General features: G+C 41.2%; 1 protein-coding gene across 2 annotated transcripts in view; it reads left to right on the top strand.

Moving 5' to 3' along the window:
* The window catches only part of PLBD1 (phospholipase B domain containing 1), a 78,356-nt gene that overhangs the window by 51,811 nt on the left and 12,754 nt on the right, over positions 1 to 13,791 (top strand). For both annotated transcript variants that reach the window (XR_011379002.2, XM_008259602.5), the window contains exons 3-6: positions 2,506 to 2,589; positions 3,859 to 3,997; positions 4,613 to 4,753; positions 5,164 to 5,308. Coding sequence is in view for 1 of the 2 variants with exons in the window: in XM_008259602.5 (XP_008257824.2) it covers positions 2,506 to 2,589; positions 3,859 to 3,997; positions 4,613 to 4,753; positions 5,164 to 5,308 (509 nt within the window). In the remaining variant the exon portion in view is untranslated. The remainder of the gene's footprint in view (positions 1 to 2,505; positions 2,590 to 3,858; positions 3,998 to 4,612; positions 4,754 to 5,163; positions 5,309 to 13,791) is intronic.

Here is a 13,791-nt window from a genome sequence, read left to right as displayed (position 1 = left end):
GATGACCTGCCGGCGCCGCGGCTCAATAGGCTAATCCTTCACCTAGCGGCGCCGGCACACTGGGTTCTAGTCCCGGTCGGGGCGCCGGATTCTTTCCCGTTTGCCCCTCTTCCAGGCCAGCTCTCTGCTGTGGCCCGGGAAGGCAGTGGAGGATGGCCAAGTGCTTGGGCCCTGCACCCCATGGGAGACCAGGAGAAGCACCTGGCTCCTGGCTTCGGATCAGTGCGGTGTGCCGGCCGCGGCGGCCATTGGAGGGTGAACCAACGGCAAAAGGAAGATCTGTCTCTCCCTCTATCCACTCTGCCTGTCAAAAAAAAAAGGGGGGGTGGGGAATGACCAAAAGTGTTATATAAACAAAGGAAACATAAAAGAGGGAACAAAGGAAGAGTAAGTGGAAATGAGTATAGAAATAAATCCAAGAATATTAAAAATCACAGTAATTATAAAGGAATTATTTTCCTTAATTGGAAAATACTGTACAGCATGAGATTTTTTTAAAATTAAATTTTAAAACCAAGAATACCAAATAAACGTTCATTCCATAAAGGATGGGAATTAAATGGAGAAACTCTTTAAAGCCCATTAAATTGTTGGAAATTAGAAAGTCTAATGAGAACAAGTGTTGGTGGGATTATGAAGGGAAGGGGAAGTCTAACGTGAACTGAATAGGAATGTAAATTAGCACAGTCACTGTAGAGAACAATCTGGCAGTATCTAGTAATTTCGTAGATATGAGGTGATTTCAAAGAGTTGGTGGAAAAATAGAATCAAAAGATAAGTTCATTTTGGTGTAAAACATTTTGAAACCCATGTATTAGTTTTTTCATAATCAGTATCTTCTTTGAACCTTTTAAGACATGTCATATAGAATCTTTCCTGTGTGTGTGTGTGTGTGTGTGTGTGTGTGTGTGTGTAAGAGAATGTATACACATGTGTCCTGGAATAACATGCATCTGTATAAAAATAAATGGGTGTATGAAGTTCCATAATATAAATAAATGCATGAATTGTTATATGAATGTAGTTATACTATGGAATATAATAAGCAGTTGAAAATAATGCATTTAAGGATCAGGTGATAACACAGATATCTTTTTAAAACATTTTAAGGGAAATAAGCAAGTTAGAGTGATGGATCAGTATAATCTTATTTACATGTTCTGGGAGCCAGCACTGTGGCATACCAGTAAAGAGCTTACCTGTGATGTCAGCTTCCCATATGGGCACCAGTTCATGTCCAGGCTGATCCACTTCTGATCCAGCTCCTTGCTAATGTGCTTGGGAAAAGCAGTGGAAGATGGCCCAAGTGTTTGGGTTGCTGCTACCGGTGTGGGAGACCCAGATGGAGTTCCTGACTTGTAGCTTTGGACTTGCCCAGCCCCAGCCATTGTGGCAATCTGAAGGGTGAACCACTGGATAGAAGATCTTTCTCTTTCTCTCTGTAACTCTGACTTTAAAAAAATATATAAATCTCAAAAATATATATTTTGTTTCTGAAATATTAAATAATACTGCACATTATTTTTTATAGTTATTTGTATGAAAACATGCATGAAAATAATAGATCCAAGATAATTACTTTTGAGGAAAAGAGAGAGCAATTAATGCAGAAGGGCTTTTACTCTAATGCTTTATTTTTAAAATATGTGTGGAAAATATGAACAAATAATCTGAGTAGCAGATACTTGGATATTGTTGTGCTCAATGTTTTTTAAGATTTATTTATTTGAAAGGTCAGAGTTACAGAGAGACAGGGGCAAAGAGATCTTTCAACCATTGGTTCACTCCTCAAATGGCCACAACAGCCAGAGGCCTAGTCCAGGTCTCCCACATGAGTGCAGGGGTGCAAGCACTTGGGCCATCTTCTACTGCTTTCCGAGGCACATTAGCAGGGAGCTGGATCAGAAGCGAAGCAGCTGAGACTCGAACCGGCCACCTGTATGGGATGCCGGCACTTCAGGCAGTGATTTCACCTACTGCATCACAGCACTGGCCCCTCAATGTTTTTCTGTACATTGGAAATATTTTCCAATTTTAAACCATGTATTTATCTTTTTTAAAAAATCTTAGGGACCGGTGTTGTGGCATAGCAGGTAAAGCTACCGCCTGTAATGCCAGCATCCCAGTGGGTGCCAGTTTGACCTGGCTGCTCCACTTCCTATCCAGCTCTCTGCTAATGGCCTAGGAAGTGCTTAAGCCCCTGCACACATGTGGGGGACCAGAAAGAAGCTCCTGGCTTTGGCCTGACCCATCTCCAACCATTGTAGTCATTTGGGGAGTGAACCAGCGAATGGAGGATCTATCTCTGTCTTTCCCCCTCTCTCTCCATCTCCCCCACCCCCTCTCTCTCTGTCACTCTGCCTTTCAAATAAATCTTTAAAAAAGAATAGTAGAGAAAGCTTGCACTAGAGGACTTCCTAGTTAGCCAAAAGATTGAGTAATTGACTCAGATGGGGAAATCCAAGAAGCAAAACAGATTTAACCGTTTCCATCTGTCGTTTTCAGGCACATGTATGATCACTTTACAAACCTCTACCCACAGCTGATCAAGAAACAATCCATCGTGGATAAAGTGCAGGATTTCATGGAGTATGTATGACAGCTTTCCCCTTTGAATTATTAAGCCTGCAGAGCCTGAATCTTCAATTTCATAACGGCAGTTATATTTTCCTCAAATTTCTTATTCTGTCTTCTTAGTAGGATTCTAGAGTTATTTTTGTATTAAGGTATAGTATTTTTATTGATAATGGCCTGAAAACTGGTGTCTAATGTCAAATCCTTCAAAGGTCAGGTTAAGTTTCACATTATGAAATACTAACAACAGTTACGAGAAGACACCGCTGGGATAAAGCAGGCCAAGGGAAATCCCTGGATGCCTTCCACAAGTGGGTGCCTCTGTGCCCCTTGCAGGCATCTCCTTCTCATTCCTTCTCTTGCCTCTTTAAGGTTTTTTGTTTGTTTGTTTGTTTTTCATGGACCTGGTAATAGCTGGAGTGTTAGGTAATCTCTTAAGTTGTAGTTCTTAACTCCCTCCATTTTAATACAAGTTTCTCAAGACTAACTTCAAAATTTTGTGGGATGACAGGAGATTAATTTAGAGACAGGAAGACTCTTGATTTGGGCCTCAATCACACACTCACCACCCTCTTCAGGAAATGCCACAAATCCTACAAAAAATCAGTTAAAAACTATTGGGTGAGATTCCATGAAGCCATGATATTGCACTCTTCTAAGATTTAGAGATAGCCTGAAGAAATTAGAAATAACTTTCAGGATACAAAGTTACAGTGAATCATCCCACATAAAATGCAGAGTACTGAAAGAAGAGACTGGATGACAAGACTGTAAAAATAAACTTTTTTGTTAAATATTCTGGACAGAGATGTTGAGGTTATAATAACAATTGAAATAGAATGAACCATAAGCAATGAAAATGAGCTGCAAGAGAAATATAAACCACTTTGTCATTAGGAGTTATTTCCCCTATTGTTTAACTTGACCACTTCTACATAAAAAATTATCTTTATTGACTCAGTGAGACATTATGATTTAACATAAAGCTATTGTATTTGTCCTTGACTTCATGTCTCAGTATCACAGGAAGGTAAATACCACACTTAAGTTTTGATTCTAAATGGACCACAGATGAAACTAAAAGAATGTCATAGTCCCAGGGAAAAATTAAAAATCACTTAGGATTTGTCTTGAAATCCTTTGACTGGAATGTTACAAGATCTAATGTTGAAATGACAGTAGTGTTCTGAGCACCTGGATATATAATCTTTCAATGTCTAGTTTGATTTGGCTCTGCATGAACGATTGTTAAGACTGCTAGTACAAATCTAATTTCTCTCCTAGGAAACAAGATCAATGGACCCGGAAAAACATCAAAGAAAATAAGGATGACCCATTTTGGAGACACACAGGCTATGTGATGGCGCAGTTGGATGGCCTATATTTAGGAGCAATGAAGAGAGCTATGGTAGAAGGGATAAAGGTGAGATTTGTAGGAAGCTGTTAGAATTTCTATGACTGGCAAGAAACCTTGAATTGTCAACATTATAATTTAGAAGCCGATCGAAAAAGGACTGGAATACAAATTCCTTGCACACAGGTGCTGTCACATTATAGAACCTAACTTATGATCCAACACCAAACTTCAACTCAATGTGCAAATAAACCAACTTATTTCTGTGTTTCTTCCATTTTTCATACACTGTGCTCAGGAGTAGTTTATGAATGTAGGATTTTCAAAACTTGGGCTTCTTATCTAACCTGATAAAGCTTGATTAGTATATATGCTCATTAAGACAAAAATGTATACAAGTCTGTGCTTCCACAGTGCACAACATTTGCATACACACACACATGTACACACACACACACACACGATTGTGGCTGGACGCTTTACTGAGTCGCTGAGGCTTCCCAAGTGCCATTTGACATTTCCAAAAATTATGGGTATTTTGTTACCTTGGACTAATATATATGAAAGAGGTCTTCAGAAGTTCATGGAAACTGGAATAACACTCTCTCGTTCTTTGTTGCTCTGCCTTTAAAATAAATAGTGGATTCTTTAAGATTTATCTAAGTGCAATCTTTGCTGTTCCAGCCCATGACCATGTTCCAGGTTCAGTTCCTGAATTCTGTTGGAGATCTACTGGATCTTATTCCCTCACTTTCTCCCACAAAAAACACTAGCCTGAAGTTTGTCAAAAGATGGGACATGGGACACTGCTCTGCTCTTATTAAGGTAAGACACAGCATTGCCTCTTGTTTTCCTTTCTGGGCTGTGTAATTTTTCTACATGTCACCCCAGCATGGCAACATCTCATCCTGCCTGGCTACATATGAGCTCATGAGCTTCTCTGTTAGAAGTTAAGAACTGGAGGAAATTTGAAGCATGTGGTTGGACCCCTGCTTCTGCCACCATTCATTGCATACTATATGCACTTGCCACTTACGCCTTCCAGTGTTTCATTTTGGATGTTAGAAGGACAATCTGTTTTGTCCACATTAAAGGTTAATGTTGCACTTCTTGGCTACATTTTCTGGTAATAAAAATGACAATAAACATGTCCCTGAATTAACACAGTTCCTTATGCTTCCTATGTTTAATGTTGTAGTCGGTTATCTATATACTTACTATGAATCTGGCTTTAGGTTCTTCCTGGATTTGAGAACATCTTTTTTGCTCACTCAAGCTGGTACACTTATGCAGCCATGCTCAGGATATACAAACACTGGGACTTCAACATCAAAGATAAAGACACCAGCAGTAGTCGCCTCTCTTTCAGCAGTTACCCAGGTAAATACATTTAGAGAGACATATGTGTACTTAGAGTGTTATTCTATGTCGGTGATTCAAAGTTAACTGGAATGGGAGAGAGGACAATTTAGTCCAAAGTATACATTTGTAAATTCTGATTTGCAGAGTGCTTTCTCAAGAGAAAAAATATTAAAAATACTGCAAACTAGTTTAATAGTTACTCAGTAGAAGACACTTTGTAAATACAGATGGATGCCTTTAAATTAAGTTCATTGTGTGACAACTGTATTAGTTAGCTTTTTGTTAGTACATGAAATATCTGAGGCAACTAACAATTTCATAAAGAGAAGGTGTGTTTAGCTTGCCGTTTTGGAGTTTGTGGTCCAAGGTCACTCGGCCCCATGGGTTGGATTTCTCATGAGTGTGATGGCAATGGCAGAGTGTGCACAAGGAAAAATCACATTGCCAAGTCAGAAAGCAGAGAGAGCAGGTGGGCCCAAACCCAGGCTTCTATGACAACACTCTCATGAGTACTCAAGAGGTCACATGAGAACTACCTTCTAAGGATACATTCCCAATAACTGAAGGACCTCCCACAAGCCCCACCAGCCAAATGGTCCATCACTTCCCAGTATCATCACCTTGAGGACGAAGACACATAAACTTTTGGAGACCATGAAACACTGAGACTAATATCCAAACCATAGGACCCACTGAGTGTTTATGAAGTACAAGGCACTTTCCTAGGCTTTGCAGTGGCAATAAAGATGAGCATGACAGGATTCTGTGTTCTGCATCTCCCAGAGGTTCTGTACTCTGTTCCTCTGATTCATGGCAATGGTGCTAGTACTTAATACATTTTTGCCAGATGAATGAATGAATTCATGGATGAGCTTTTTATAAACCTTATACTATAGTCAGGAGGATAAGAGAAATGAAATACAGGTAAGAATAATATATTACTGGATATTGTATATGCTGGAAAAGAAATATAACAAATGTGAATATTCCAAAGAGGGAGAACTCTGATTTGATTGTTGGAGAGGAAGGAGAGACTGGCATTTGAGATAGACCAAAACCAGAGTTTGCACACACAATAGGTGCGAGCATGGTCTATACAGTAGGGGTTGCAAACTCCTATGCCTAAAGGAGCCTGTTGGTGATGAAATGAGTAAAGGAGACTAGGACAAGAAACCAGAAAATGGAAAGAATTAGAGCAAACTCATGACCCACTAAAGGGAGCAATGACTCACCTCCAACTGACTGTTGTCCAGAAATGTGGAGACCAGTGTTTCCAGATCCTCTAACTTCTTAAGATAAAGATACAGATTTAGAAAACAAAGGCCACTATGTGAACCTGGCAAAGCATGTCTGCTGCCTGGAACTGCGCACTCAGTTGCAGGTTTGTAATTGTCTCAGGAAACATGAGCAAAGGCTAGGGAAAAACACCCATCGAAAACTGAGGCCAGCGTGAATGCAGTCTGGCTAACACTGACTTTAAATTCGTATCTGTAACGTATAGAAGGGTTGTACCAACCACTTGTCCTATCCATCTGCCTTTACCCAAGGTATGACTGCCCTTTTTGGTATTTTATTCCTAGCAGTGTTAAGACCGCTTTACCAAGGATTCTATTTGGGGCATAATCCAGTATTTTTTTTGTCTTTGTGATCTGATCTTTCCTTTGAGAACACTTTGATTTGGTCTTTGTCTTGGTCTGCTTAATTGTTTTAGTATTGAGGACTAGGTATTACTCTTTTAAAATTATTTTTATTTTCATTTTTTATTTGAAGGGTGGTGATAGAGAATGATAAAGACAGATTGTCTATCCACTGGCTCATTCTCCAAATGCCTGCAATAGCCGGATTTAGGCAAAGCTGAAGCTAGGAGCCTGTAAAGTCCATCTGGGTCTCACATGTGGGTGGCAGGGACCCAAATACTTGGACTTTAACCTGTAGCCTTCCAGGATGTGCATTAACAGGAATGCTGGATTGAAAGCAGAGGAGCTAGGACTCAAACCAGACACTTTCATATGAGATGTAGGTAAATCAAGTGGCAACTTAACCACTGTGCCAAATACCTGCCCCCAGGGACTCCTCTCTTAATACCATGCATTGATTCTTTTATGATCCATCAGGCTGATATTTAAGGAAAGACATGAAGACTAGCCAAACATTCTTCTTCTTCCTGTTATTTGCAATAAAATACGATGTTCAGGGGCTGGCACTGTGACATAGTGCTGGTTCCAGTCCTGGCTGCTCCACTTCCCATCCAGCTCTCTGCTAATGCACCCGGGAAAGCAGCAGAAGATGGCCCAAGTGCTTGGGCTCCTGCACCCACATGGGAGACCAGGAAGAAGCTCCTGGCTTTGACCTGGCCTAGCCCCAGCCATTGCAGCCATTTGAGAAGTGAACTAGTGGATGGAAGACCTCTCTCTGTGTCTGCCTCTCTTTCTATAACTCTGCCTTTCAAAATACATACATATATACATATATACAGTGTTCAACATAACTTGAGCTGCTTTGATATTTCTGTGGAATATGATGTTCTTCAGTAGTCTTAACAGTACACAAGGATAGTAATGATAGTAATAGAAGAGAATGGGGAATAATTTCCTATGAAATTTATGTCCCAGGGGTGGGCATTTGGCACAGCACATAAGATGCTACTTGGGACACCTGTATCCCATATTGGAGTGTCTAGGTTCAAGTCCCACCTCTATTTTCTGTCCAGCTGCCTGCTTATGTGCACTCTGGGGGGGGGGGGGATTGTGATTAGTAACTGAAGTGCTTTGGGTCCCTGACAACCGCATTGGAGATCAGATTGAGTTCCAGGTTCCTGGCCTCGACTTGACCTAGCCCTAACTGTTGTCAGGCATTTGGGGAGTGAACCAGCAGATGAAAGACCTCTCTCTGTCTCTCCCCCTGCCTGTCTATAATTCTGCCTCATAAATAATTTTTAAACAGTTTACAATAGAGAGAATAACAATCTATAACCTCACAAAATTTGCATTCCTGGGAGAAAGAGACAAATAAAACAGTAATGGCAACAAAGGGTGATCGGTGTAAGAATCTAGAAGACTAGTCTGGGATGTTGAGCTGACTTCTAAGAGAATTTTAAATCTAAGCACAAAAGATAAGAAATGCAATGTGACTAGGCCTCTGGGGACAAGGTGATGGTAGAATGTTTCACATAGAACTAAGAATATGTAGGCAAAAAAAAGTGCCAGAGAATGAAGATGAACATGAGACCATTAAATTGACAAGAAGAAGTGACAGCAGTGGGTTTTCACTTTGGAATTACCTGGCCTACGAAAAAAGGTGGAGGGAAGCTACCAACTGAGCACTTAGAAGGCAGATGCAAAAATCTAGGTGACTTGAACACCCATTGTATTTTTTAAATGGTCAATCAATGTATGGATGGAAGATTGATAGCCATTTTTTAAAAAAAATAGTGTGAAAAATGACTGCTAAATTACATCACAACCTCTTGTGTCCTCCTTTTGTTCCAGCCAGAACCCTTGAGGGGTACTTATTTAATAGGTATTATCAGAGGGCTCCCCCCAAGTTGTACTCCAGCACAGGAGATGGAACAATAGTAATCCTTTTCATTGGCCAACATTATGAAAGGATTTGCTGCCTGCAGTATTCCCAGAATTACTGAAATCAATTTCCTGTTTTGTGTTCACCAGAACGGAGGCCATGCCATAAAAACAGAGGTGATTGACCTGGGAGAGGGAGGGCCAGTGCAGGGCTTTTACCTTCCCTAGTCTTATCAGTTGTTATGCAAAACAAGAGTCTATGACTATTCAAACTGTCTTGTGAGGGACAGAAAGCTTCTAGAAAAAGTTATCCAAGGTCACTGTCCTTAGAGTTTCCCCAACCTTAGGGAAAAGAATTTTTTTAAAGATTTAGTTATTTCAAAGAGTTACAGAGGGGGGAAGGAAGGGAGAGAGAGAATATCTTCATCTGCTGGTTTACTCCCCAAAAGTCAAAACAGCCAGGATGGGCCAGGCTGAAGCCAGAAGTTTCATCTCTGGGTCTTCCACATGGAAGTAGGGGCCCAAGCTCTTTGATCATCTTGCACTGCTTTTCCTAGGCACATTAGCAGGGAGCCATACTGGAAGTGGAGAAGCTGAGACTCAAACCTGCACCTGTGTGGGATGCCAGTGCTGCAGAAGGTGGCTTAACCTGCTGCACCAGAGCCAGCACAGGGAAATATCTTTTTGGCTCAGCCCCTGTCTATGTAAATAATTTGGCTCAAAAGTACATTTCAGGGCAGGCATTTGGTACAGAGGTTAAAATGCAGCTTAGGACACCTGCATCCCAGAGTGCTTGGGTTTTGTCTGGTTCTATTCCAGATTCCATCTTCTTGCTAATGCTTACCCTGGGAGGTAGCACTTGGAGGCTCTGGTAATTGGGTCTCTGCCACCTGTATGAAAGCTCTGGATTGAGTTGCTAGTCCTGGCTTTGGCCTGGTCCTGACATGTCTCCGACCTGGCTATTGTAGGCATTTGGAAGAGTAACACAACAGATAGAAGATCTCTCTCTTTCTCTCTCTCTCTAGCTCTCACTCGCTCTCTGTATTGCAAATAAACAAAATATATAAAGACAAAAAATGTTGCAAGAGTCATGTTTGTTGCTGTGGATTCATTCTGAGAGAAGCGTGGTGGGGGCAAGAGGCACAGAGTCACCACACAGACCCCGGGGAGTCAGGTGAAAGCAGGCCAGGGGTGAGCAGCTCACAGACTCGTTTATTTCAGTTGGTACAGCAGCTTATATAGCCAAGGCAGCCAATCTGGTCAAGGGGTGGTTTATGCCCTAACCAATCACAGCCTGTTGTCAGGCAGGCTCCTTTGCCCTGTGGTTTCCGAAGCCATCCAATCACAGCCTGTTGCCAGGCAGGCTCAATTGCCATGTGGTTTTCAAAGCCATCCAATCACAGCCTGATGCCAGGCAGGCTCCGTTGCCAGAGGCCATCTTGGCACGGCCTTCTCATTCCACCACACATGTTTTCAATGTGGGGGATCATAATTTGTCAGGATACAGAGGTGGGGAACATCTGGCCCATGAGTCATTAGAAAGTCCACAAAGTCATTTGGTGTGGCTCTATCAATGTAACCACAGGCAGGACTTGAAATTCAATAAATCTATAGCAATTTTTAAGTTGATAATTTTGCAAGGCCCATGAGTGATGTTATAAATATCCAAATGGCCCTTGGCAGAAAATTAGTTCCCCACCCATGATAGGCAGAGAAAGGCACTTTTGGATCTGTTTGTCCAGTCAGTGCATGTGAGGATTACCGTGTCCACCTGGCATCTCTTCATATTGCTTACCAAATGCAGTGTTCCTGGCTGACTTCCTATATACTGCCATCAGAAAAAGGTGGCAATACCGGTGTTCTTACAAAACCATGACACTGGAACCTGTTTGTACTGAAACAGCTCTGGCCTCCTTGGTTCTGCAGTTCTCTAACACCAGTTGCTTACTGACTCTGCAACTTCCATCCTGCCATCTGTGAACACTGGCTTCTTATGATGCTCTCATAAATCCTCATGGTGATTTGTTAATGGTGATCATCAATGCAAGTCTTGCCAGAGCACTAAGAAAATAAGAATGATCATTTGCTTTCTGGCCACTAAAGTTATACTGGGAATTTTAGAGCATAAACCTAAAGCAACATAACTTCCAACCATGTCTTGGGTTCTTTAGGCTATAGTTACCAGCTTGGGCTGTCGTCTTCTGCTTTCCCAGGTGCATTAACAAGGAGCTGAATCAGAAGTAGAGCTGCCAGGACTTGATTTAATGCCCAAAGGGAATGCCAGCATCACAGGTGATGGCTTTATGGCTATGCCACAACATCAGCACCGGATTAATAATTTATTAAGGATTTTTTTCATCTATATTTTTAAATAAAGGTCTTCTATCTGCTAGTTCACTCCCCAGATGGCTACAGTGGCTGGAGCTGAGTTGATCCAAAACCAGGAGCTGCTTCTGCATCTCCCACATGGGTGTAGGGTCCCAAGCACTTGGGCCACTTTCTGCTTTCCCAGGCTTCAAGCAGAGAGCTGGATCAGAAGAGAAACTGCTGGGACACAAACCAGTGCCCATATGGGATTCTGGCACCACAGGTGGAGGCTTAGCCCACTATGCCACAGTGCTGGCCACTCATCTCTATAAGAGATACATACGCTACACTTTTCTTGTGATGATTTTGATCTTAGGATAAGCTTATCCTTCCTTAGATCCTGAATTTGGAATTAAGTTTTCTAAAAGTGTTGTAGACAGAAATTAGATTTTGCATCTTGATGGGAGTATTTGGTCCATTTATATTTAATGTAAATATATATTTGGATTCAGTTCTATTTTATGATTTAATTTCATCACTGTTTTCCATTTCTTTTTCCTGTCTTTTTGTGCTAAACATTTTAACTATTTTAATAACCCAGATGGCTTTCTTAGCTGTATTTCTTTGCATTATTTTTTGCTGTAGGGACTGTAATATGCATCTTTACTTCATTACAATTTAAATGAAGGGTACTTATGTTTACTAAAACCTAGGAATCTTTCAATAATTTAATGCACCCATCCTTTGTCCTGTTGCTGTCATATGTGTTAAATCTATAAATGTTATAAATCCACTATTGTTACTTTTTTATATTTTAAAGATTTTATTTATTTGAGAGACAGAAAAGATAAGGAGAGACAAAGGTCTTCCTTCTGCTGGTTCACTTCCCAAACAACTGCAATGGCTGGAGCTGTGCTAATCTGAAACAAGGAGCCAGGAGCTTCTTCTGGGTCTCCCACATGGGCACAGGAGCCAAAGCACTCAGGCCATCCTCCCTTACTTTCCCAAGCCATAAGCAGAGAGTTAGATCAGAAGAGGAGCAGCCAGGACACGAACTGAACCAGCGCCCATATAGGATGCCGGCGCCACACATGGAGATTTAGCCTACTATGCCACAGGGTCAGCTCATCTTTTTTCTTTTTAACTGGGGCCCTGTTTACCTTGCACATTTTACTTTTAAAGAGAGCTTGGCTTTCTTTTAATCAAGCAGAATAGACTTGGCAATACAGCAGCTCTTAAATTTTGCATATTCTTTACACACGAGTCAGGAAGCTGGTGTGTGAGTGTGCTCATGTGACACCAAGTTTTGCCGAGGAGTTCCAACATTACTAGTTATACTGTTAATTCGCATAGTACAACACATTAAGGACAGAGATTCTACATGGGGAGTAAGTGCACAGTGACTCCTGTTGTTGATTTAACAATTGACACTCTTGTTTATGGCATCAGTAATCACCCGAGGCTCTTGTCATGAGTTGCCAAGGCTATGGAAGCCTTTTTGAGTTTGCCAACTCCGATCTTATTTAGACAAGGTCATAGTCAACGTGGAAGTTCTCTCCTCCCTTCAGAGAAAGGTACCTCCTTCTTTGATGGCCTGTTCTTTCCGCTGGGATCTCACTCACAGATCTTTCATTTAGGTCAATTTATTTATTTATTTATTTATTTATTGCCAGAGTGTCTTGGCTTTCCCTGCCTGAAATACTCTCATGGGCTTTTTAGCCAGATCTGAATGCCTTAAGGGCTGATTCTGAGGCCAGAGTGGTCAGCCAAGGATTTTGGCAGAGTTTATATATTCATATTTTGCTAACCTTCCTGTGATTGTGTTTTCAAAGTTTCCCCCAAATTTCCATTGCTCTGACAGCTCAAGCAATCTGAGCTCTGTAGGAATTGAGGAACACCCTCAGTCAAAACCATAGTAGACTCACATATCTCAGCAGGAACAAATTTAACCCAAAGTTCCCTGTCTTTTCCCACATTGACACGTATTCAGTGCTCAAGCAAGTGAATTGGACTGAAACTTTGGGTCTCCACTCTGCTGTAGATCTTTTGCTCCCACTATTTCCCCCCTCATATTCTCAATTGTTCTACCATGCCAAACTTTGACATCTGTCATTTCAAGCCAGTGGCTCCCACTTTCCACAACCAGGGTAGGGGATGGGGATGAATTTGCTAAAACTACTATAACAAAGTTCCACAGACTGCCTAGTTTAAACAACATATTTTTCTCATGGCTCTGGAAGCTACAAGTTCAAGATCACAGTGTTTGCAAGTTTAGTTCCTCTTGAAGCCTCTTTACTTTTGGCTTGCAGCTGATCACCTTCTCACTATGTCCTCACATGGCCTTTTCACTGTGTGTGCATGTCCCTGGCATCTCCTCCTCCTCCAAGAACACCAGTCATATTGGACTAGGACTTACCCAAATGATCTCAATTAAGTTTAATTACCTCTCTAAAGGAGCCATCTCCAAATAGTCACATTATAAGGTATGATGCTACAACTTAAATATGTGAATTTGGAGGGAACACTGTTCCATTCATAATACCACCAAGGGATACAGTGAAGCTGGGAAGGCTTGAACTCCTTTACCAATGCTGTACCAGTGTTCAATTCTCTCTGCCTTTGTTCATTTTCTACTACCATTAGTCATTTTAAATAATTTATACTTTTTTTAGAATT

This window comes from Oryctolagus cuniculus, chromosome 9 (assembly GCF_051225735.1).
Source record: "Oryctolagus cuniculus isolate XC-2025 breed Fujian yellow rabbit chromosome 9, ASM5122573v1, whole genome shotgun sequence".
NCBI lineage: Eukaryota > Metazoa > Chordata > Mammalia > Lagomorpha > Leporidae > Oryctolagus > Oryctolagus cuniculus.
The sequence above is the reverse complement of the archived record's forward strand: the minus strand, read 5'-3'. Positions and strand labels throughout refer to the sequence as shown.